Consider the following 26,916-nt stretch of genomic DNA (forward strand, 5'->3'; position numbering starts at 1 on the left):
ACATGGGGTATCTGGACATCTGGAAAGGCTAATAGGCAAAGGGAACAAATTCCATATAAGGAAAGTATCTATGGTCAATTATGAAGTCCCTATACGACAATTTAGTACAAATGTAATTCCATTGTTGGCCAGAAAGGCCTCCTGTCCAGAAGGACAAAATAAAGTGTGCAACAAGTGAACTCACCCATAAAGTGCTGCAGTGCCAAAATAAGTCAAGCAAACAGGAGCCCCTACGCGTGTTTCGCGTGGGCTTCGCCCCCTGACGAGGCCCACGCGAAACGCGCGTAGGGGCTCCTGTTTGCTTGACTTATTTTGGCACTGCAGCACTTTATGGGTGAGTTCACTTGTTGCACACTTTATTTTGTCCTTCTGGACAGGAGGCCTTTCTGGCCAACAATGGAATTACATTTGTACTAAATTGTCGTATAGGGACTTCATAATTGACCATAGATACTTTCCTTATATGGAATTTGTTCCCTTTGCCTATTAGCCTTTCCAGATGTACAGATACCCCATGTACAATATTACATGATATAGTATTGCCAAATCCGTCACACGTTTGTCTTTTTATCTTTCACCTTTCACTATTAAGTGTATAACTAACTCTGTTTTTTAATGGATTTAATAAATGCTATTACGTTTTATATACATTATTGTTGCTTTGACTGCTTTTTGGGTCACTACTCCTTTTTGTTCAGCATTGTTCCATGCCCTATGTACATGTATACAGGTGCATCTCACTAAATTAGAATATCATCAAAAAGTTAATTTATACAAAAAGTGAAACTCATATATTATAAAGAGTCATTACAAACAGAGTGATCTATTTCAAGTGTTTATTTCTGTTAATGTTGATGATTATGGCTTACAGCCAATGAAACACAAAAGCCATTATCTCAGTAAATTAGATTAATTAACAAAAAAAACCTGCAAAGGCTTCCTAAGCGTTTAAAAAGGTCCCTTAGTCTGTTTTAGTAGGCTCCACAATCATAGGGAAGACTCCTGACTTGACAGATGTCCAGAAGGCAGTCATTGACACACTCCACAAGGTGGGTAAGCCACAAAAGGTCATTGCTAGTGATGAGCGAGCATACTTGCATGTACTCGGTACTCGCCCAAGCATTTCAGTACTCGAGATGCTTGGAGCTTGCCGAGTACTTGAGAGATGCTCGGGGGATGCTCGGGTCCCCTCCCTACATGTTTGGCGCTCTTTACAGAGCCACAGAGCCAATGAACATGCAGGGATTGCCTGCCACTCACTGTAATGCCGCAGCCATGTGGGTTGTGGCATTTCAGTGATTGGCTGGCCGCACAGCGACATCAGGTCTATATCAGACCTGGCGCTGCTGTGCTCGTCAGTCTACTCTCCAATCAGACAGTGTAGGGAGAGGTGCTGCTGAGCTAGGGGGAGATTCACTTGTTTATTAGGTAGTGTAGGTAGTACAAAAGCATATTACACATATCCATCTCAACAAACAGTCATTTTGAGGACTAATCCATCTGCAGAGATATCAGGCAGGCAGTGTATATAGGCAGGCAGGCAGTGTATATAGCAGACTGCAGTGCACATAGCACAAGAGGCTCCATTCCAGTTCTGTCTGCTGCTGCTGTTCGACATTTCTAGACATAGGCCCAGGTCTCAGGGACCAGGAATATTTTTTTTTTGGATCTTAATCCTCATTATTTGCTTAAGAAGCAATCCAGAGAACAGCGTTTTTCTGCGCCATTTGCTTGTTGGCAGTGCAGAATACAGCCAGGTCCTTTCCATATTACAGCACTAAAAATCCAGCTATTTAAAACTGTGGTTTGTCCGCCACACGGATCACATATATGTTTTCAGAAAATACTGCCATTTCTGGCCTTCATTAAAAATTTGTTTCAGTGTGTCAGCGAAGTTTTTGACACCGGTTTGCTGTTCAAAATAGTTATCTACAGGCCAGGTATTTAAAACTGTGGTTTCTCCGTCACACAGATCACATATAAGTTCGCTCCAAATTCAGCCATTTGTAGTAAGCTTCGAAGATATTGTCTGCCATTTAAAATGGGCAAGGCGCGTGGCAAGGGACGGGGAACTGGACGTGATGGTGATGGTGCATGCAGAGGCCGAGGCCGTGGGCAAGCTGAAATTGGGCCACAACAAATACCCACATCTTCTCGCCCGACCTTCCTGTCCCAATTCCTAGGGACCGCAGCACACCACTATTGAACCCAAAGCAGTGTCAAAAGGTTGTTGGTTGGATAGCGGATAATGCTTCCAGTCACTTTGCCACCACCATCACCACCCTTGTCTTCCACACGGTCAAGTCTCAGTAGCCGTGAGTCTGGACTGCATATTCCTTACCCTGATCCTCCTTCCTCCCACCATGCCGAGTGCCCGGAGACAACTGATCCCACACTTGGACACTCTGAAGAGCTGTTCACTTTTCCATTTATAGATTCGGGCCTCTCGCCTGGTCCACTTGAAGCGGGGCAAGAGGAGATCGTATTTAGCGATGCCCAAATATTTGAGCAGCCACAGTCACATGAAGGCGACGGTGGGAAAGTGTCACAAGAGGTGGACGATGAGGAGACACAATTGCCAGAAAGTCAGGAGGAGGACCAGGGTGCGGAAGTGGAAGACGAGGTGGTGGATGATATAGTAACTGACCCAACCTGGCAGGAGGACATGCAGAGCAAGGACAGCAGCACACAGGGGGAAGGAGGCAGAGCACCCCAACAGGCAGGAAGCAGCAGTATGGTGTCCACAGATAGAAGGCAGGCACCCGTAAACCCGTAACACCAACATGAAGAAAGTTGCCAGTACAACTGTTAGTTCTTTCCGAGTCTGATTGTTTTTTAAAGACTCTGCCTATAACTCCAAAAAGGCCATTTGCACCACCTGCCAGGCCAGCATCAGCAGGGGTGGCAAAACTACCAGCCTGACCACCACCAGCATGATGAGGCACATGGCAGCAAAATACCCGATTTTGTGGGCCGAACCCCAGGGTCCAGGAACAGTGTCTGCGGGTGGCACCACTGCTTCTTCCGCTGTTGTGCATGAAAGCCAATCCCCTGTCCATGGTGCATGCGAAGATGCCTCCTGCCCTGCACCTGTCGTTGCACACTCAAGTAGCAGCATCAGGAAGCACGTCCACGTCCTTGTACCAGCGCAGCGTTCAGTTGTCCATACCCCAGTCCTTGGAACGCAAGCGCAATTACACAGCCAACGCCCCACAGGCCACACTACTAAATTCCCACATTTCGCGACTGCTTGTGCTCGAAATGTTGCCTTTTAGGCTCGTGGAGACGGAAGCATTCCGCAACCTGATGGCGGCGGCCGTCCCTCGGTACTCGGTCACCAGCCGCCACTATTTCTCCCAGTGCCGTCCCCGCATTACACAAGCACGTGTCCCAAAACATTAGCCGTGTCCTCAACAACGCAGTTACCAAGAAAGTCCACTTAACCACGGACACATGGACAAGTGCTTGTGAGCAAGGATGGTACATCTCGCTGACGGCACATTGGGTTAACATAGTGGAAACCGGGACCCAGTCGGACCTTCGGATGGAACACGTCCTCCTGACGCCAAGGATTGTGGGCCCTAGGTCAATCAGGGTTGCCCACACAGTCTACAGCTCCTGCACCTCATCCTCTTCAGCCTCCTCCTCCTCTTCAGGCTCCATCTCCGAAATGACCACATCAATCACAAGCTGAAAGCACTGCAGCACTGCCTTGGCCAAGCGCTAACAGGCTGTGCTGAAGCTAATATGCTTAGGTGACAAACTGCACACTGCTGAAGAGTTGTGGACAGCTCTGAAAGAGCAGGCAGATCTCTGGCTCACACCGCTGAACCTACAGGCAAGCATGGTCATGTGTGACAATGGCCGGAACCTGGTGGCGGCTCTGAAGCGAGGCGAGCTCACAAATGTACCATGCCTGGCCCATGTACTTAACCTTGTGGTTCAGCGGTTTATCAAATCCTACCCGGAGCTGCCGGATCTGCTTGTTAAAGTACACCGCCTGTGTGCCCATGTTAGAAAGTCACCTACAGCTTCCGCCTCCCTGGCTGTGCTTCAGCAGCGTTTGCAGCTTCTGGCTCACAGACTGGTGTGTGATGTCCCCACGCATTGGAACTCTACACTGCAGATGTTGGGAAGGATTTGTGAGCAGAAGAGGGCAGTTGTTGAGTACCAGCATCAACAAGGCCGTCGATATTCAGTTCAGACTCCACACATAAGACCTCAGGAGTGGACATGGATGTCAGACATATGTACCATCCTCCAAAACTTTCAGGACTCCACCAAGATGGTGAGTGGCGATGACGCCATAATTAAAGTAACCATCCCTCTTCTCTGGCTTCTGAAATTGTGACGCCTCGCTCTCCCGCTCGCTAGCCCTACCCTGAGAGATGAGGGTACTCGGAGCCGGGTCAGATGTTGGGGGTTGCAGTCGTGGCCTGGACCCGTTCCGTGCCCAGGGTCGTCACATTAAAAACTAAGGGCTAGGAGGGACGGTGGTAATCAAGTGGATTCAATGACTACGCCACCTGTGGTTTCTGGTGATTCCCCACCAGCGCTGCGTTCAGTCCTTTGAGGCGGGATGTAGTGGCAGCCGGAGATGATACTACTCCCCACAGGCGGAGCAGGGCCTCAGGGCAGAGGAAGCAGGAGGATGGGAGCTGTAGTGGGAGATGTGGTGCAGTGTGGTGCGGTGCCACGTTGCAATAAGAAACCGGAGGCCATAGGGGTAGTCTTCCAAGCTTTACTCACAGTAGAATGCACAGCTGCAAGGCTTCTCCCTGCTCCTCACGGCGCGCCGCGGCCACCAGAACCGGGGGTCTGACTACCTCCGAGTAGTTCAGGTGCTTTGGTCAGGACCCCGCACCAGAGTGTTCCTAGACTTTCCCACTAGGTCCTCTCCTGTCCATATGTGATGCGTGTACTAAGGCCGGGTCTCCCTCTGGACTATGCACAGAACAAGGGTAGGGGTGGCGTCTTCGTTCAGTCCGTTACCCGATGGGATCCACTGAGCCTCCGGGCTTCGCCGACTAAGACTTAAAGTGACAGAGCCAGATATCGGGGGCCGGTACCCCTTTTGCAGCAGGAATCCCTCTGACTAGGCCAGAATAGTGAGGACAGGTGGCGTATACTGCTCCGTCTGCATCCCCCTGGGATCCTTTTGCCTGTGGAGCTTGTCTCCTGTGCTCCCCTCCAGGCCTTCTTAGGTAGGGACCTTGACCGGGTAGAGACAGCCGTTAACTCTAGCCTGCTCCTCGCCTCAAGGCCAGAGCACGAGGACCGTGTCCCCATCAACTGCAGGTTCACACAGAAAGCCACGTTCAGTGATGAAGATCACAATCAAAAGACCATAAGCCCAAAATGGCTGTTTATTAAATATGAATTCTTAAGTGTAACCTAAATGTGCGTCTGTAGCACCCCGAGGGCTCGGCTGCTACAGGGGTATTGCACCTCAAACCAGAGGTGTGATATTCCACTCCCGGGTAAGGATGGAGTGTGGACCAGGACTCGTTTAGCTGCATGCACCACACACACCCCATTTCCGAGGGACAGCTCAACGGTGCTCCCACAGAAGTGCAGGCACGACAGCTTCTGTCCCTGGCTGGAGTGGGGAGGGGGAGGAAAACCCAGTGGTGTAGGAGCAGATAGGGGTGGGTCTCTGGGCATAGGTAGGAGCCCATTGGTTGCTAGTCACCTGGGCTCGGGTGTTAGAAGGAGGTATATAAGGTGGGCACCATCTTAGAGTCAGTTAGTTCAGTTCAGAGAGGAGTTCAGCCAGAGAGGGCTGACAGGGAGCTGTGGCTCAGTCTGGGCCCAGCTCCATGAGGCGAGCCTGGAGTAGAGGCAAGAAGCAGCAGAGAGAACAGGAACAGAAGAGAAAGGAAACAAGGAACAGAACATTAAGAAAGGCCCAGAGACACGAGAGAAGGAGGAACCCCATAGGCCCAGGAGATTGCGGGTGAAGGGTTGGCAGAGCAGGGTACCGGAACCCAAATTGGTGGAGGGAACAGATTCCTCAGCCAAAGACCGGAGGTTGTGACCACATCTTGGTGCGACCCCTCACTACATCCACCAGGAAAGCATACCACATAGGGTCAGGGAAACCGGAGATAGGTTTCGCCAAGAGAAGGCCCGAGGGAGCTGGACAAAGGTGGGTCACTGGTGAGGACGGCCAGAGAAGGGAAGAGAAGGGAGCCCTGTGCCACGCTCTGGAATTGCCTGGGAGTTGGTCGAGCCCCTTGCCTGGTGGACGCAGCACGGCTTGGGCAGTCATCGCCTGCAGGATTGAAACGAATAACAACTGTGAGTAAAGCATTGGAAACTGCAACCACACGTCTCTGTGTTTCATCGCCGCACCAGCACCATCAGTACTGGGACGCTCACACCATCACTCCCATCATCCACACTAAGCTGCCCTGAGGCCATACTCGGCTGTTCAAACAACATCAGCCTCAGCGGTCTGCAGCGCAGCGGCGGTCCCCACTAACCGCAATCCACGAGTGGCGTAGTCGGACATTTGTTATCACACTCAGACTGCCACTGAATTGACCACCCTGGGCATTGACCGGGTCCGCGCCACGGAGGACTACAACCCCCAGCGATCCGGCTCCAGGTATCCCCTGCACAGCACAGGCCCAGGGGGCGCGTCACGTCCGCCACCCTCACCCACTACTAGGTTCCCCCTATCTTTGGTTCCCCCATCTCCTCTTATCCCGGCTGGGGCAGCACCCTGGTGCATAATAGCCCCTCTAAGGTGGGAGAGATGTAGTGTTGAATGCAGAGGTGAGGTCCTGACAGCTGCACCATCTTTACCTCGAAGGAGAGATACCACACCTCATTAAAGAGATGCAGTACCCCTGTGGCGACCGAACCCTCAGGGGCGCCACAAAATGCTCTCAGCTCACAATCAAAGAGGATGCATTGAAGGCGGAGCACGATGAGATGGAGCAAGGAACCATACAGGGTGATTACAGCCTCATCTCATCCCAATGTGGATTGGGTGACAATGAGGAAGAGGAGGAGGAAGAACAGGAGCTAGTTTCATGCGCTATAGACAGTACTATCTGCAGAACTGTCATACCGTCTGTTCAGCGTGGATGGCCTGAGGACAGAGAGGAGGAGGAGGAGGAGAGCATGGTCAGTCGTCCTCTTGGTGAGGACACGGAAGTCTTGCCTGTTAGCAGTCTGGCACGCATGGCTGAGTTTATGTTACGCTGCCTTTCCCATGACCCTCGTGTTCTCAAAATTTTGGGTGACAGTCATTATTGGTTGGTAACACTTCTAGACCCACTCTACAAGGAGAACTTTATATCTCTTATTCCTGTGGCGGACAGGTCTACAAAAATGGGGCAGTACCAGAAGGCCCTAGTTGCGGAACGATTAAAAAAATTCCCATCTGAAAAAGCTGGCGGCAAAGGGCACACTTCGTTGGACAACCAAGGACTACAGGAAAGAGACAACTCCAATCCAGCAGAGGCAGGGGAACGCTGTCAAATTTCTGGGAGAATTTTCTCAACCCCTCCCATCGCACAGGCCCTGAGGTACAGGGTACTCTCACAAGGAGTGCAAAGTTTGGGAAGATGCTGAGGGAGTACATTGCTGACCGTACCAATGTCCTCCGTGATTCCTCTGTGCCTTATAATTATTGGGTATCCAAGCTGGATATGTGGAATGAACTGGCTCTCTACGCCTTGGAGATCCTGGCCTGCCCTGCCGCTAGCGATAGCAGCACAACAAACTCAAATCCAGTGTCTTTTTTTGGGAGGTGTATTCCCATGCACCTTTTCACACCTACATGGGTATGCGCTTCCTGATTTTGGCTATTTGCTCTTGTCCTCCTCCTTATCCTCATCCTCCACCACCATATCACCAGGGTGCCGTGGTCCGTGATGCAACACCCACATAATATTTTTCAAGGGCGTTTATGATGCCCGTAAAATAAAATTTTTTATACAGTATGTTCATGTATACCCCCGAGGGGTAAATGTTTGTCAGCTCATACACTTAGTGCATGGGCATTACAAGTATAGGAGACCCGCTCTTTTCTAATGGGAACATTTTTTTATGAGGCCCTCCTCCACGTCTCTTCCAAGGGGCATTGGAGTGCCTCCCAATTTTTGGCAGACCTTGCATTCACTGCATAGGCCAACACTATGGGAGACCCACTTCCTAATAATGGGAACATTGCTTTCAGAAGGCCCTCCTCTACGTCTCTTCCAAGGGGCATTGGAGTGCCTCCAAATTTTTGGCAACCCTTGCATTCACTGCATAGGCAAACACAATGGGAGACCCACTTCCTAATAATGGGAACATTGTTTTCAGGAGGCCCTCCTCTAAGTCTCTTCAAAGGTGTATTGGGGTGCGTCCAAATTTTCAAAGGGGTATTGGGGTGTGTCCAAATTTTGGGCAGCTCTGCTACTCACTGCCTACGCAATAACAGTATAGGAGACCCACTCTTTAGTAATGGGAACAACAAAGCATAGGCGGCTGATGGCTCTCTAAGAATAGTGAGGGCCAACTGTTGGCCCTTTAAGAATAGTAAAGGCCGTCTGATGGCCCTATAAAAATAGGCTTTGTGACTTTCAGAGTCTCTCCTTCATAAATGAAACAGGATGTGTCTGATCATGTCTCACACACCACATGGCCAGATAAGGTTGTAAAATGTTAAAATGACATTTCCCGGGGAATGCATTTGTCACCGTTGAAAGCAATACAAAAGTGCAAAAACGCATCAAAAATGCTACATGTGAACATAGCCTATGGTATGGAGGAGTATTTTTGTTTTTGGTTATTTTGCCTTATATACAAGTCATTACCCTGGAAAGGATGTTCCTTAACATATTTCCCAGGAAAATCCATTTTGGTTTCGTTTTTGTATGTTTTATTGTGAGTCCGTAAAAGTGGCGTAATACCACTGACAACATTGTTGACAGCAGTGACCTGGGAGTCAGAAATGCTTCCAGGGGTCTTACCCATGCTGTTCCCATGCCATTTGAGCACTGTTCGCATCGACTTGGGCAATTTTTAGGCCCTCTGCAGACCGCCGTGGGGAGCCGCCTGAAAAATGCTTGAGTTTCCCATAGACTTACATTGGGCTTGTTGCTTGGGTTGAGAACCAGAGTATTCCAATGTGCTCAACCCGAGCAACAAGCACCCGAGCATTTTAGTGCTCGCCCATCACTAGTCATTGCTAAAGAAGCAGGCTGTTCACAGAGTGCTGTATACAAGCATATTAATAGAAAGTTGAGTGGAGGAAAAGTGTGGTAGAAAAAGGTGCACAAGCAACCGGGATACCCGCAGCCTTGAATGTATTCTTAAGAAAAACCCATTCAAAAATTTGGGGGAGATTCACAAGGAGTGGACTGCTCCTGGAGTCATTGCTTCAAGAGCCACCACACAAACGTATCCAGGACATGGGCTACAAGTGTTGCATTCCTTGTGTCAAGCCATTCATGACCAATAGACAACGCCAGAAGCCTCTTACCTGGGCCAAGGAGAAAAAGACCTGGATTGATGCTCAGTGGTCCAAGGTGTTGTTTTCAGATTAAAGTAAATTTTGCATTTCGTTTGGAAATCAAAGTCCCAGAGTCTGGAGGAAGAGTGGAGAGGCCACAATCCAATCTGCTGGAGGTCCAGTGTGAAGTTTCCACAATCAGTGATGGTTTGGGGAGCCATGTCATCTGCTGGTGTAGGTCCACTGTGTTTTATCAAGACCAATGTCAGCGCAGCCGTCTACCAGGAAATTTTAGAGCACTTCATGCTTCCCCCTGCCGAGAAGCTTTTTGGAGATGGAAATTTCATTCTCCAGCAGGACTTGGCACCTGTCCACACTGCCAAAAGTACCAATACCTGGTTTACAAACAACAGTATCACTGTGCTTGATTGGCCAGCAAACTCGCCTGACCTTAACCCCATAGAGAATCTATGGGGTATTGTCAAGAGGAAGATGAGAGACACCAGACCCAACAATGCAGACGTGCTGAAGGCTGCTATCAAAGCAACCTGGGCTTCCATAACACCTCAGCAGTGCCACAGGCTGATCGCCTCCATGCCACGCCGCATTGATGCAGTAATTGATGCAAAAGGTGCCCCGACCAAGTATTGAGTGCATTTGCTGAACATACATTTCACTAGGACAACATTTCGGATTTTAAAAACATTTTTCAAGCTGTTGTTATAAAGTATTCTAATTTACTGAGATAATGACTTTTGTGTTTTCATTGGCTGTAAGCCATATTCATCAATAGAGAATCAGAAATAAACACTTGAAATAGATCACTCTATATAATACAAGAGTTTCACTTTTTGTATTGAAGAACGGAAATAAATTAACTTTTTCATGATATTCTAATTTAGTGAGATGCACCTGTACATCATACAGAGACCTCACCACCACTACATGCCCTATGTACATGTATATATCATACAGAGACCCCGTCGCCACTACATGCCTTATGTACATGTATATATCATACTATAACCCCACCATCACTACATGCCCTATGTACATGGATACATCATACAGAGACCCCACCACCACTATATGTCATATTATGTGGATACAACACACAATGACCCCGCCACCACCACAGCTGATCAGCGGGTGTGTCCAGGTGTTGTATCCCCACCAATCAGATATTGATGACCTATCTTAAAGATAGGCCATCAATGTAAAAGTCCTGGACAATCCCTTTAAGCATACTTCGCTGGCAATATGCATTGTTCTCTATAAATAATACAACCACACACCTTCCAAATGTGACATACATTTAATTTCCTGAAAAATATCAGAAGTTAATTTAAATGAATGTGTATAGATCAGGCATTAGGATTATAATAACAAGGACAATGAGACAGACACTTGTTGGGTTCAAGAAGAGCAAAATTTACGTTAGAAAGAAAAGCGCTGTGAAACCATATCTGACTATTAAAACAAGCAGTGAGAACAGTTCTCGTTCACAGAGAATTCCAAGAATGAGGATCAAAGCTCAACTGCACTATTCACACAGATGACGGTCCAGATGTGAACATGTACAGAGGTTAGCCCTATACTAGAGGCACAGATCACGCGCCATGAATGCATAAATAATGTGAAAAAAAAAAGCATGGGAAAAAGAGTAATTCTACCTCAGATTGAGAATCTGACATCACTAAGCCACTTGGAAGCCTGCCACAAAAAACAAACATGAGAACTTCTCATTTATAAGGTTTAACGGGGCTATTTAATATAAATGCACCTTGTAAAGTACACCTTACCTAATGTCACATCACAATTAGTCACTAAAATTCCTATAAAAGAGATTAAAAGTGAAAAGTCTGGTAGGTTACAGAAACTGCTATGTACATAGTATATCACATAACGTATGAGAGCTGTAGATGGATATAACAATGCAGCATTTTACTGGAAGTCATTTGTAGAAATAGAGAATGGTGAGAACAATGTTTGACGACGTTCGAAAAGATCTGTAATTCCTGGATGTTTCCCAGCTAAATTCTTATATCTAATGCCAAAAAGCGAGCCAATATCTCTAGACGAAGGTAAAGATGATCTAATACTGAGCAGTGTGCAGATCTACTAGCAAGGCTCTTATATAGAGCAGCCAGTGTTATATACTAGTAAAGCAAAAAGCATAAAATACAGGAGAGTAATGAAGTAGAGTACAGAAATGCTAATACGTGCACACAGTCAGTATACACAGTTTCTTCTTTATGCATTTCACTGTGACAAAAGAGGGATATAACTATTGAGTATTTGGTCTTCAGGTCATTATTTTGGCCATGTCCACTGAGATGGTACCCACACTATAAGACCCTGTGCCCCTGATGAAGCCAGATTAAAGGGGAAACATATTGCCATTGTGGAGTTATGTGATAGGTGGCTGAATATGGCACAAGAAAAGTGAAGTGTACTGCAGACACATCATCAATGCAACTATTGCAGCAATAAGAGAGTTTGGGAATAGTGCTCCCAATTAGACAGCAATATTGGAAATTTCACAAATGAAGGACTCCGTTCACCAGTTTTATTTTAATAAGTTAGTGTTGGGTAGATCACATCATTAATTTTGCATAATACCTAGTAAAAGTGATGCTTTAATAATGCCAATGGATATTGTGGAAGAAAGGTAACATTTTTCTGTCCACATGGACAATTGTATATGCACTGTATGATATCATATAACTAAAGTTAATATTAAAGTCAACTCTACTTACCTGCCCCCCCCCAAAAAAGGAGCACCCATGTACTACCACCTACGACTACCTATATAGCTGCATCCCCAGCAATAATGTACATGTACTTGGTACATATACTTGTATGCATAAAGTGACAGCTTACTTACCATCAGTTTGATAGTTAAGGGCAACCAATTGTATTCCATGAAGCCAGAAAATGAGTGGATGAGGGTTGGAGGAGTCGATGCGTGTAGCAGCTGGATACGTTCTCAGTAACTGGTAGGTCGTGTGCTGGATCAGCTTCTGGGAATACCGTCTGCACAGACGCTTGGCAGCATTTTCATTCAGTGACGAGATGTGATAGCACCTGGGGGTTCGAATTATGGCACTCAACGAAGTGGTTGGGTTGAAAGGAGGCGAACATGGTTCCTCCCAGCTCTGCCGCGTCTCAGTGGTGCCTGCAGATAATAGCTGTGGTTAAATCATATACTCATCTTATCCATACAAATACAATACAATAACATGTCGGCAAAAACGTATATCATTGAGCAAGATGGTCAAAGTCCATATTTAAAATCATAGGATACTGCAAAAGTCCAATTAATAAGCCAGAATAAATACATTACCTTTTCCAGATGTTTTGGCCTGTGTCGTTGGTTCCCCGGGGCTTGTTCTACCAGGATTGTTGCCAAAAATTGACTTCCTGCCTCTTCTGTCCTTTCCTCTGCCAGATCCACATGGGTTTAATGTTGAAAGGCCTGTTCCCATAAAATGAATACTAATGAACCAAACAAGCAGACCAAGAGGGCACGACATTTTCCGTGGCCTTTGTAGAGTACGTTTTATGGAACTGAACCAGCTTGTCCTGCTCTACACTACATCACTAATCTCCCATCCATATCTTCTAAGTGCAGTTTACATCTTCAGCAGTCCAAGACAAATAGATACTTTTCATCAGACTACTGTGAGTAGAAGGGTCATGTCAAGATGACTTTCAAACATGGAAGTCCAGATTAATAAACACATATGGGTATGTGTAAAAAATAATCACTATGAATCATAGTAAAACAAAGAGAATTGTCTCAAAATGGTGAAATGTGTATACATCACACTGAAACATTATATACAATATGTATAGATAAAAAAGAACTTTGATTTGATTTATAATTTTAGTTTTTATTATCCTCTTTTATTAAATTATACTACAGATTTTACATTTTTCATCATTCCTCATATAATCGTTTAGTTAGAAATATTGAACACAATGTTATACTCTAATCAAAAACCAAAAGAAAAGATTCATGTCCACATCTCAATATAAAGCTATTTATTTTAAGGGGCTGTCCAGAACTTTTTTTTTTTACTATGGGTCTTAAAAACGAACCGGTAGGTAATGAAGTAATTACGGACAGAGGCAACTACCGGTCTGGTCTACCAGGTGCCAACTCAGATCGGTCACTGGATGCTCCTGCTGGGGATTCAGCTGCTTCAGATTAACAGAGCAGCTCATCTGCCAGGCTGCTCTGTTGACAGGGTGTGACTGCTGTCGTCATGCTGATTGACAGTGTCAGATTGCATGGATATTAACCTTATTCTTCTTTGCTAGGATATTTTATTAAGTTTATTTACCTAAAAGTGGCAATAAAGCATTCTCATACCAAAACGTGAATCTAATCTAAACTAATTGTCCAGGCTTAAAAACACTTCAAAAAGAAGATGTTCCGAACAGGTATTTATTAAATTGGCCTAAAGCTAGGCAAACTACACTCTGCATTCAGCATTGACAATACTGCCAAGGATTGACAAGACGGATTATTAAACGTACCAGGAAATTTCACAGCTTGGCAATAGATGATAAGGTCTGATAGTTCTGGGGCGATTTGTCTACTTTCTTTCTTGTTTTGAGGGAGATAAAATTCTTCATCCAGTTCCATGTCATAGACCTTTACAAAACAATAAATACACCTAAGCTTCATGTCAAGATGAAAATGATTATTGGCTTCCACCAGAGGAGTCCACTAGAGCTTAACCATAGCTACACATAGACTATACAGATATGAGAATATACTGATAAAATAAACCGAGCTGTAATGTTTGCGATTTACCCCTTGGACCCATTTTACCATTACGTATTTAGGAAGAAACATCTACCTTTCCTTTGTTGCCAACAATGCTGCCATCCGTCTTCTTGATTCTCTTAGGAGCTTCCTCAATGTATTCAAACTGCATGTTATCCCTGCAAGCCTTTGTCTCAGGACGATCATCGAGTATATTATCTGCAAAGTAATCAATATGTCATTGAGAAGGGTAACACCAATGTTATCTAGCCATGAGTACACTGCTGTTATTACAAGCTGCCTGGCTTGTGTGCTCAGCTATACAGGATTTATACCAATGAGCATGCATAAGAATCAAGCATTACCAAAAATGTTTAAGACCTCCCTTATATTACTTTATTACAAAAAAAAAGACGTTTGATGTTTTCACAAAGCAAGCAGTAGAGATAGAGCAATCAACAAGCAAAACGCTGGCGCAGTACACTATTAATGCAGTGAGCCTTGCAATATTTGCGGAGTACGGCCATTTTAATGCAAAGTATATTAGCAGCTCCTCTGTGCAAACAGAGTGGGCACGCCAACTTATCCCCAAGAGTGTTGAACTGGTTAGATTAGCAATTACTATTTCTTAAGCTTACTAAGTAATAAAAGACCAACTATATAAATAGTTCTTAGATTATATTCTTATACTTATAGTAAATAGTTCTTCAAAAGATTCAGAACATGTATCTCATTGTTGAATTCAAGTTTATAACCTAGAATTAGAAATAATATGCATAGTTTATTCGTTTCATTTAGGGCTCGCTCACACCACCGTATAACACGGCCGAGTGCTATCCGATGACAATGGAGAAGATGGAAAAATTAAGTTCTCCATCTTCTCCATACCTGTGCTCCGATTCTCTCAGGCGACAGAATCGCATCACACTAAGATGACACTCAGATCAAACTCTGACAGAGTTTGAGCAGAGTGTCATTAGCATAATCAGCCTGATTCTTTCACATGAGAGAATATACGCCAGTGTGAGCGAGCCCTCTTTTCCAGGCTGCAAACTACTCTACTGAATGAGCAGGCGCTTTTAACCACTGCAGGATTTTACTTCCTCCCTGCTGATATCAGCTGCAGAAGCAAATAGATATGTTGTAGTAGATGGTGACAGGGAGAAATCAAACAACTTGAAGACATAGAATTAGAAGCTGTTATTGTGTTTGTAGATCAAGATTGCTAGTTAATATACTGTAGTCATGTGATTACAGCAGCCTCTACACTGATTCAGGCAGGGTGTATGAGTGTACTAACAGGCAGGGAAGCAATAGTAAGTGTAATGTGACCAAACAGGCTTGTTAAACTAGTATCCATCATCAGGATGGACTATTTGATACAAAATAATATAATGCTTTTATTTTTTGCTGAAAGTAAACTAACAATTCTGATTGTTGTTCATTTAAAAAAAAACTGCAGTTCAATGATTTTATAAAGCTTACATGGAAACATGGACACAATCTGAGCAAAATCTCTGTGAAATTGTCCACAAATTAGGTGCAATAAGTTTGAATGACATAATGAAGATACATGCATAACAGAAAAAAAGAAATAAAAAAAAAATAACAAAAATAGAATATATAGAATATAATACATCCATTGCACAAGGGTACATAGTATACATTTTATTATAGATTATACCTAGGTATAGCATGCAGTAGGCAACCCAAACAGTGAACCACATCCAGTAGATATAGTAGCCAAACCGTGCAAATCATACACCACAAAATGCAATATGTATAAAACGAATGCCGATCACCAACACTGAACACACATGTAAAAAGCCTTCTGTAACCGAGCACTTGGTTAATTAACACGAGAGGAGTTGTATAAATCCATGCAGTTAGAACGTCCATTCACATGGCTTTTACCTTCCTGGCTGTTAGGCGCAGGGGAAGCATTAAGGCCATCAGCTACAGGAAGAGAGTCAAACAGGCAATCAGAAAAGGAAATGATGAATTATCAGGCAATACCAGTCATTAACATTCAACAATTTACAGAAAAAAACATGAGACAAAAAGAGGTTACCGGCTAAATATGAAAAATGGAAGTAAACGCTAGAAGAGGAGGTGATCCATGCAGGCCCAGTAGTGTATTAGTAATGAAAAGGATCGTTCAGTGCACTTGAAAAATCATCTAAGACTCAAGAATGACGTTTAATATTCAGTAGCACACACACAAATGTATATTCAAGATTTATATTGCTTGTCAGGTATGAGGCCAGTACTAGACGCCCGCTTTGGCTGTGTGCTCTCCAGTGCAAGGACCATTGCATAACTCAAACTGTGTGATGTGTTTTTAATATGATTCGAGTTGTGTAACTTTTCCTCTTTACTTCTATGTAACATGGTGAGAACATTTCTACAACAGGATTGCGGACATAAAGGACTACCACTTCAGGGTTCATAATAAAGAAAGTGATTTCTTCTAAAGTTAAGCATTAGACAGCCTAGTACAGAAATAAACTTCTGGTAAAACAGCTTTGATATAAGCAGCATTAATATGACTTACTATTCAAAGCCCCGTGAATTTAGAACAGGGATGTTAAACTCAAATACACACAGGGTCAAAATTGTGGGCCAAACTTTGATATTTACTAAAAAAAATGTGTACAATTGAGGAAGTTTTTCCTTATCATCTAATATGGAAACAAACTTAAAGGGGTTGACTCACAAACAAAGTATATTTTAATTAATAAATCTTAAGAGACAGACTACATGACTGCACTGGTTATTTCCTCGCGGGCAGGGGCGTACATAGGAATCATAGCGTCCCATAGCAGAAGTTCTAATTGGGCCTCGCTCACCTCCAAAAAAAACAAACTTAATATTCGGTGGGGCACAGAAGAGCATATCCCATAACTTTACAGCCCTTATAGAGTAATTTTCCTCCTATTGAAGCCCCTAGAATTCCCTTTAATTACCCCAATAAAGTATGATGCCAACAAAAGTGCCCCCCAAACACAATATGATACCCCCAGAGTGAATTCCTACACAGTACATGCCACACGCACGGCATGATGACCCTACTATACTTCCCCTCAACTTCCCTGGCAAAGTATAGTGACCCCAACACAGTATGATGCCCAAACTGTGATCCCCACAAAGCCCTCCACACAGTATAGTGGGCCCCATATAGTGCTTTATTCAGAATAATGGCCCCATAGAGTCTTCCATATGGCGTCGCGGGCCAAATTTCACCCTGAGGGCCAGATTTGGCCCCCGGGCCAGAGTTTGATACGTATGATTTAGAATCATTTTTATAGAATCCTTAGAATAATTGCATGTGCCATTATGTTAGCAGCAGCCTATAAGTTACCAGGCTGAACATATAGCTTACATGTAACACATGCACTATGGGACCCATTCATCAAAGCTTTTAAGCTAGAATTCTGGTGTAAAAATCTTTGAAAAGTTGCAAAACTTGGCACAACACAAGGCTGCATTCAAATTTTGCGACTTTAGGCCTTCTCACACTATTTTCACCCAGCTCTGACAAAGTGGGCAAAGCTGGGGCGGGATGGGTGCGCAGTAATCCACACTCATCAAATTCATAATGAGTGGCGGCGTGCCTTACTCCACAAATTAGTGACGGGAAGAGGATTTGTGGCGAGGCCCAGGTGGAGGTGCACGCCACTAGTCAGATGCTCTTGATTCATTAAGAGGGCGTTTTAATGAATTAGGGGCATCTGACTCCAAAACACCCCCTCATCAAGACCAGTGTACAAAACGGCAGTCTGGATGAATTGGGGCCAATATGTCTACATTCGTGACATTTAGCTTGGTAAGGACATAAATCCATTGATGATGGCATGTGATTCGAAATATTTTACCAGATCAGGGCAGAAAATGAATGAAATGAGAATATGGCAATGGTGTCCTTAAAAATTAGGAATCTAAATACCTAGAAGTACAGTAAAGCTTATGGTAAATATGCACGCCTACCATCCGAAAGTGATTCATAGTCATAATCGTAATCATCTTCGTCATCGTCTTCCTCTTCGTTGTTGGCACTGGTATTCATTTGGTTACCATTGCTGGCTTGTGCCTGCATGTTGGCAAGCTGATGTGCCTGAAAGAAGAGTCTGCGGTGAAAATATGCCAAACCTAATAACATTTTTACACCTGTCTGTAAATTACTAATCTCTTAGCCTCCAGGATGTGTCTCAGGCGTCGGAAAAAAAATAATACACGTCCTCTAAATATTTATATATCAGACTGTTCATAAATGTAAATGGCATCTATAATGCTGTCCTCGTACTGTAAGCTATGTAAATAGTGCTGGAAATATTTAGAATATCTGGCATTATAATTTAAATATGCCATATAGATAGACTGTATATGTGGCTTCATTTAATGCACAGTGTACCTTAGCATTTTTTAATATCTGGCAAAGTGAGATATTGTATTTTACCCTTTATTGCACACTCCTGGCAACAAACCAGCTTTATAGTTAATGCACAGTGTAAACTGTAAGTAACACTAATTTTTATATGCCGACATCTGGGGAAAATACATGAAAAGTGTAAATGCAGAGCAACAAATATATAACTAAATCGACCTTCTTACTGACTATAGAGTCAAACGATTTAAAAAAAACGATACTTGCAATAGGGTATGTGTGAATGTGTGCAGTAAAGGGTTAAGAGTTAAAACAAATATTAATTTGTGAATATCATCCCCTTCTTCTAAGTAAGGCTGGATCTTCGCAAGTGAATGGAAATCTGGCATTGGTATCCATATTGTGTGAATTAATCAAAGGCTACTGCTTAGAACACAGTCTAGATAAAAAAAAAAGAATATTCATTAGGGAAACTTAATTAATAGTAGAGATTTGGAGCAATGTTTCAACTGTAAAAAAATACCCAAAAAATAAAAATAAAATAGATAATAAATTAATATAGGAGTGTTAATGTGAGACAGATAAAAAATAAAACAGATTGGAGAAACTTTCAACAAAACAAAAAGTTTCTCCAAAACTTTTCCCTTCATAACCTTCCAGCCCATCCCACTCCTTATTTTCTGGCTCCCACATTTTCCAACTTTTTTTTAAAAAAAGGTTGTATCCCTTCTAGACAACCCTCTACATGCTCTATATGTTGGTCTATAAAATGTTGACAATGACCACCACAATCATGTCTATACGCTCCTCTTTTTTCAAAATATACATATTCTTAAAGTTATTGGCAACTCTATTTTTTTTTACTTTATTTATAGTTAACCTAAACCAGGGTGAAAAAAAAAAGTTAAAATTTCCAGTAGTAGCCCAAGTCCCTGTTTTGCAGCTTGCCACAAAGCAGATATTTACCTTCTGTTTTAAAATATCCACCGGTGTTTGATGTGCTTTAAGTTTCTTGTTTTTCAATAGCACTTTATTCCTTAATTGCCATGGAGAGGGGAGCATTGGATCATCCGAAAAGTCACTCTCAAACAGAAACTTTGTCACCAGCTTTTCTCCAAACACAGTCTAAAATAGATGATTTGTACTTAGTGACAATCAGGCCCCATAGAGAACATGAACAAAAGTAAATGCACTGATTGAATGTATGATCACCTTGAATATGTCAGCCATCTTGCGTTGCTGCGGTAAAGAACAATGATTCTCTATGGACAGCACGATTGGCATTTCAGAGTTGATGAAGGCATTGCGATCAATAGCCTCTATGACATCCTGGTAAAGAGAAGTACAAGAACATAAATGTGGAAGTGAAGGTTTGTCCACAGGAGTTGTAGATCACAAAAATCTTTGGATTTATGTAAGGAAAAAAGTTGATTCAAGTACCTAAAGGGAATCCGTCAGCAAGGTTGTCGCTATGTAATCCGATAACAGCACGATGTAGGGGCTGAGAGCCTGATTCCAGCGAAGTGTCACTTACTTGGCTGTGTGTTGCTTTTTCCAATAAAATCTGTGTTTCATCAGCAGGAGATTATCACTACAGAACTAAGTGTCACGTTCCTCCACCACTGATTAGCAGCTTGCTGATATCGTACAGTGTGTACAGGAAGCAGACAATCAGTGGTGTGTGCGGGGTTCTACAGGGCTCAGCATTCAGAGCCCTGCTACGTCTGCAGCCGAGAAAACAGGGATTGTATTAAAACGACAGCAAGCAGTCCAGTAAGTGATACATCGCTGGAATCAGGATCTCAGCCCCTATATGATGCTGCTCTCAGATTGCATAGGAAAACCTAGTGACAGATTTCCTTTAATAATTTGGCACAAAACCAAGACTTTGAACATGCTGGAGTATCAGAATGTCTTCATACACCGTGATTACTTAATACCGCTTAATTGTAAAGTGCTGCGGAATATGTTGGCACTATATAAATAAAAATTATCATTATTCCTGCCTTCGACTCTGTTCATACTTGTGATATTACCAGTCAATCTGAGTTTTCGGTATCTTTAACTAGTAGAATAGTATAGTTTGCACAGCTATTTTCGCAATCAAAGATATTGGAATCCCAATGGAAACCTGATAATTTCCATTGTGGGTTAGTGGGATCTAAAAGAATTTGTCCATATCCACTCCAAAATGGAGCCAAAACAACAGTATTGGTTTTATTATGGCCACGGTTTCCGAATAACCTGTAATCATGGCCCCGATGAGAACAGAGTCTTAAGGCCTCCATACACATTGAATAAAAGTTGGTCAAACTTGTCGAATTTGGGGAAGATGACCAAACATCTAATGTTTATGGGGGGCCTCCCCTATTAACTCTATCCTGACTGATCATGTCATGGGAGAGAAGGATCTGGCATGTTAAATTTCAACATCAGATCCTTTTGTTTTACCAGGAGAAGTGCTGCTCGGCTCGATAACACTCCTGCACCTCTAAGATTCTTTATGACAGAGGGATCTCAGCAAAGAGAAATAGTCAAACTTCTGGACCTATGTGAAGATTTTGAAAAATACATTTCTAGTTTTGGCTTTAATCCTAAGTCATGTGACAAGGCTCGTTAGAGAGTCGATATTGACTGTTAGGATTGCTACTTCCTGTAGGTGGCACTAGAGTTCTATTCCTCTCCATCTCTGAAGAGACAATTTGCATATTTCCTGGGAGGAGCATTGCAAAGCTTAAAAGTCTCCTCACCTCGGCATGTCAGGCTTGACATGTAAGCCTCCGCAAAGGAGAAACGTTACCCTTTGAATCCCAGTCACACGACTCACCCAGCCAAACCAGATCTCACACTTTGCACTGATGAGGGGCAGTACCCCGAAACACAGTGTCTGCAAATTGAGATTGAGATTCTGGACTTTTCCTAAGTCATGTGACAAGGCTCGTTAGAGAGTCGATATTGACTTTTAGGATTGCTACTTCCTATAGGTGGCACTAGAGTTCTAGTCCTCTTCCTCTCTGAAGAGACAAATTTCAGGCTGCCAAAAAATAGAGAAAATAACAATCTCTACCTATAACAATAATTTTATTTATATAGCGTCAACATATACATTGGCACTTTACAATTAATTAGCTGAAATAAACTGTATTACTTATTGTCACATGATCTTACCTTAAAGGGGATTTTAGTTGTAAGCGTGTGACCGTGATAAATGATTGGCATGCCGTCATCTCCGTCCCAGCAATCTAATTCCACACTTCTGCATCCTTGTAAAAGCACCTTAAATAGTCATTTTAACGTTGTCAAACACATTTCTTAGTACCAGAACATGTCTCATTATACATATGTACCAATTCAGAGCCTTTTAAAAGTAACACATTCATGGGCATGTAAGAGCTGTGTTTCCCATTGAAAGCTTTCAATTTATATTATTAGGTCATAAAACAAAAGGAGCCATTTTCTGCCTTGCACAAAACTGGAAGGTTAAAATTGGAGATATCTGTTAGAGGATTTCCCAAGGTATACCGCTAATAGGAGGTATTAGCAATTGTCGCACATAGTCTCCCTTGTTAAAAATAAAACAGTTCTACAATGCAAGAAATGTTTGCAGAATGCCTCTACTTACAGTTCCAAAAAGGTATATACTCAAGGCCAACCATATTGACCCGGAAATAGCACACAAAAAATGTACAGTAGTAGAGAAGTGTGATGTGAACGTCGCCAGAATGGTACTATGCTTGGGCATGAAAAGGGTGAGATTAATATTTAAAGGGAAAGTTCAATAAAACTTGGTGATATAGTACATTGTAATTTATATTCACTTTTCAGGGGTTTCTCTTGGCCTATATCTCCAGTGCAAATGATCATTTTGCTGCATATAAAAACATTTCTCTCCTTTCTACAGTGGAAGCTTTTTTTTTTTTTAATGGCATCATTTGGATTTTTATGGCTTAAATGAATAAATTACATATCACCTGAACAGAGAGATATCATAGAAAAAGATCTAAACTGATTATCACATCCAAATAAAACATGGAACGTTTGCGGTCCATATTCACCCTGCCAGGTTGTGAAGAAACGTTGGATGCCAGAAGTATTATAAAATAATGGTTTCTTTTATTTTTCTTTTATTTTCTACGCATTTCAAAGTGTAACCCACTTCTTCAGGACATCAAGACATCAAAAACAATATCTTTTTTTTTTCCGCATTATCACATATTAAGAAAGACGCCATTTAGCACTCAAGGTATTAACAGGAGGCCTTCAACATCAGCTTTTTAATGGATTCCATGTTACAACAGGGACTAACGCTAGTCATACAAATGAGATTTGAACTTTTGAACAGTTGAACTTTTGTCCATCTCTCCGGACTCCCTCACACAAATGAGCGCTCGGCTCGGGCAAGTGTTTTCAACAGGGAGAGAGGAGACAGCTGCAACCAGACTCCTCTGGCAGCCGCATGGCTCCCCTAAACACATTAGGATCAGCAATTGAAATTCCAATGGATTGATCCTTCTCTCACCCAAGATCACCTTTCTGGAAGCCCCCTTACCCAACAGATGTTTGGCCACTCTTGCCAAAATCGACAGGTTTTGATGACTTTCATATAAAATGTAGGGGGACTTTAACACTAAATATTTGGACAATTTGGTCAATGTGATACTTAAAAACTATAGGTTAATGTACGGAGATGAACCAGGGAGATTACATAAAGAAAATGGAGATATTTGGTAATGACTCTAAACGTTCAGTTGCGACCCTGCGAAGACTAGAAAAAATCCACATGAAATCCATATTCAGATTTTGCTGAGTATTTAATATGGATTTCATAGTACACCGGTCTAAGACCTAATATGCAGAAATAACTACTTCAAGAACCAAGTAACACGCAATAAGAAATTGATAGCTTATTATCTAGTCAATAACAGAAAGCATCACTGTAAACACATGTGCACCTACATCTACACATCTGAGCAAAGAATATTATATTTACTAGAGCCAGATACAGAATAGATAGGAATATCTCCCATACCTGACTATAAAGCTCCACAGAGGATTCACCTTTCAGCTGATGACCTGTCAGGTATGTATTGTGAGAAGATTCAATGAAGTAATATGACAGAGGAAAGTGCAGGTCATCCACGTCGATCTGGGACTCATCGTTCCTGGATGCAAAGTTGTCTTTATCCATCAGATATCTAAAATACGCAGATAGATCAGATTACAATCAGGCGTATCTGTCATTTTAATTTATTTTCATAAATAGATTATCCCATTACTGAGATAGGAAATCTCTGATGGGGCTTATAAAGTTCTATGGAGAACTGTAAGTGCATTGCTGAAGAAACGCGCTAAAAACGCATGTAATCCACACATGCCTGTACCAATACAGTTTTGACAAAAACAAAGCAGCTTTATTGAAAACATACCAAAAAGAGTCAAAAACCGTATTGTCAAAAATGTAAGTAAAAAATGCACTCACAAATGCAATGAAAAAAAAAAAAACGCAAGTGACAGAATGCAGAAAATCTGCAACATCAAAAACTCATCGTGGGAATTTAGCCTTAATGTGTTGTTAACATTTTGTTTCTATTTTCAAAAATATCAACAAAACCACAAAAAAAATGTAAAGCCGCTGTATGGAATAGCAAAGTAGACAGCCATAACAGCTAAAAGCTACAAAATCTAGTAAAATTAGGTAAAAACAAGCCTGAAAAAAAGAAAACACCATAATGCATACCTTGCAAACCCTTCAAATGACATTAGTCCTTGCTGCCGCATGCTAATACTTGGCTCAAATTTCTTAAGAAAAAAACAGAAACAATAAAATGAATTAGCAATTAAACTTTACATACATAAATATTCAATTCTTGTCATCTCTTCCAAAAATGTAATATACCAATATGTACTGCAAAAAAGGTCTAACCTGAATAATGCTGAGGACTTCATCATAACTATAGTGCTCGCCTTGGCAATTGACCAAGTAGTCATTAAACTGCAGAATTCCCAGCCCAAATATTCCAAGGGACGTGCTTTCCACTCCAGTGCCGTTGGTCACAATGCTGGCAGCAGCAATAGCATCAGAAATTTGCCGCTGATTTTCAGACAACTGTTGTCTACTCCGAATGAACAAACCCAAGTCTGACACATTCCTGGTCAGTAAATCTAGAATATGGAGAAAAAAGCAGACAAAATAACCATCTCTTAAGACTGATATGCACACAAATAAGCTGTAAGGACAGAAAGCAATATGTATGCCAGATATGTACATGGATCCATCTCATTATGATAGCAGTGTATTAATTTGGAGAGTGGGCAGGTGGCACATACACCTCATACACCCAGGGTTGGTCTGGACCACCAGAGAACCAGAGAACCCTCCGGTGGGCCCTGGCTTCTCCTTCAGGAGAGTTCATAGTGCAAACCTTGCAGCTGCTTTGGGGCTCTTGAGTGGGGGAGAAAGGTGGGCCCTCAGATTCAAATCCTCTGGTGGGCCCAATGTTCTTCAGTCTGACACTGCATACACCCTTATTATGGCTCAATGCCCCATTCTTTTGAGGAAATTAATTGTGAAATCGCATATTCAGGAATTACCATCAGATATATTACTGTCACACTTTGTGATCTGTATACAAGCTCACGTCAAAGGTCTCCACACCAGATATTATGGGGCCCTTTAATAGGATAATACTGCCCAGTTCAACCAGTCCCATTTATCAAAGGTCCTAGTCTTCTCTTATCCAGAGGAACCGAATTTTTTAAAAAAAGGGAATTGAAAATTGTCCCAAAGGTCATTAAAAAGCTTAAAGGAGACACAAAAATCACTGGGTAACAAGATCTGGTGGTCCATTTTCATCTCCACTATTGAAGCCTCTGTATTTTATTTAAATGATAAATATTTTGTATTATGGTATGAACACAGCCTAAAATTTAAAGGGGTATTTTTATACTACCGAGTATCATGTAATGGCATATTCTAGAGCTATTCAGTCAATCGTTTGGGTCTAACCCTTGGAACCCCCACCACTGTGAGAATGAAGGGGCCGCAGCACTGCTTCAGCACTCTATCCTCTTCACAGTTTTTCTTATGCACAGGGGTGCTTTAATCTTACCCACTGTACCATGAAACTATTCGCCAGGATGGAGTGAACTGCAGTCCCCTGCTCAGCTTGGTGGCAAAGTTTTCTGCTGACCAGGAACAAATTTAAGTAATGCTGTGGTCCAATGGTTCTCAGGTTCAGTAGGTGTCCAAGAGATCAGACACCCAGATATCTTTATGTATGCCTGCCAACTGTCCTAAATATGCTGAGACTGTCACACAATTTCAGACACAATCCTGACAAATTTGGAGTGGGCATCTTAGACCAAAAGGGACTAAGGCTATGTGCCCACGATACAGAAATGCTCCGGATTTTTCCTGAGCGTTTCTGCATCACCCTGGCAGAAAAAAACGCATCCGGATTGTACATGCGGATTTTACATGCGTTTTTCCTGCCAGGGACAAGCGGAAGTGAAGCGTTTTGCACATGCAATTTCACATGCAGGTTGTCAAGCGCTTTTCCAAGCAATTTTAACATCACTTGGAAAGTGCTTGACAACTTGGTCACACTATATAAATCCATGCAACTGGCATGGATTTATATAGTGTGACCAAGTTATAGTAAAAGAATGGTAAAAAATAAACATTATACTCACCTTCCGATGGCCCCTGGTCTCCTTCGGTGCGTCCGGTGTGTTGGGCGGCTCGCGGTGGTCTAAAAGGACCTTCCATGACGTCATTTAGTCATGTGACAGGTCACGCGACCGCCGACGTCAGCGGTCGCGTGACCTGTCACATGACTAAATGACGTCATGGAAGGTCCTTTTAGACCATCGCGAGCCGCCGGGAAGCCAGGACGCATCGCTATGGAGACCGGGGGCCATCAGAAGGCGAGTATAATGTATATTTTTTATTTTAATTCTATGGTAGTCTCCTCTTCTCCAGACCCGGGTGCCATCCGCACATTGAATCGCTTAATATCCGCATGTGCACATGTAGTCATGTGGATATTAAGCAAGTCAATGGCGGTGAAAACGCCACGATTACGCAAAATAATTGGTAGTGCTGTGGATTTTTCCGCAATGATAAACCACAGCGGAAATTTCCGCAGCATGTGTACAGCACATGCAGATTATCATTGAGGAACATGGCAGGCCTTCTAACAAGCGTTTTTTAAGCATTTCTGCAGCGGAACTGCCGCTGTGGAAACGCTTAAAAAACGTATAGTGGGCACACAGCCTTAAACTGACCTTCTAGGGTGGACCACT

General features: G+C 42.9%; 1 protein-coding gene across 7 annotated transcripts in view; it reads right to left on the reverse strand.

Annotated features, from left to right (window-relative positions):
• PLCE1 (phospholipase C epsilon 1) overlaps positions 1–26,916 on the reverse strand; it is a 366,977-nt gene that overhangs the window by 37,355 nt on the left and 302,706 nt on the right. For 5 of the 7 annotated variants that reach the window (XM_073685569.1, XM_073685570.1, XM_073685567.1 and 2 more), the window contains 12 exons: positions 24,536–24,774; positions 24,350–24,411; positions 23,642–23,807; positions 21,781–21,888; positions 19,825–19,941; positions 19,579–19,737; positions 18,216–18,342; positions 16,143–16,184; positions 14,323–14,447; positions 13,997–14,114; positions 12,798–12,929; positions 12,339–12,629 (listed from right to left, as the gene is read on the reverse strand). In XM_073685569.1, coding sequence (XP_073541670.1) covers positions 12,339–12,629; positions 12,798–12,929; positions 13,997–14,114; positions 14,323–14,447; positions 16,143–16,184; positions 18,216–18,342; positions 19,579–19,737; positions 19,825–19,941; positions 21,781–21,888; positions 23,642–23,807; positions 24,350–24,411; positions 24,536–24,774 — 1,686 coding nt within the window. The remainder of the gene's footprint in view (positions 1–12,338; positions 12,630–12,797; positions 12,930–13,996; positions 14,115–14,322; positions 14,448–16,142; positions 16,185–18,215; positions 18,343–19,578; positions 19,738–19,824; positions 19,942–21,780; positions 21,889–23,641; positions 23,808–24,349; positions 24,412–24,535; positions 24,775–26,916) is intronic. The other 2 variants (XM_073685572.1, XM_073685571.1) reach the window with 1 other exon arrangement.

This window comes from Phyllobates terribilis, unplaced genomic scaffold (genome assembly GCF_046119375.1).
Source record: "Phyllobates terribilis strain yellow unplaced genomic scaffold, ASM4611937v1 Scaffold_5__5_contigs__length_657084704, whole genome shotgun sequence".
Lineage (NCBI taxonomy): Eukaryota > Metazoa > Chordata > Amphibia > Anura > Dendrobatidae > Phyllobates > Phyllobates terribilis.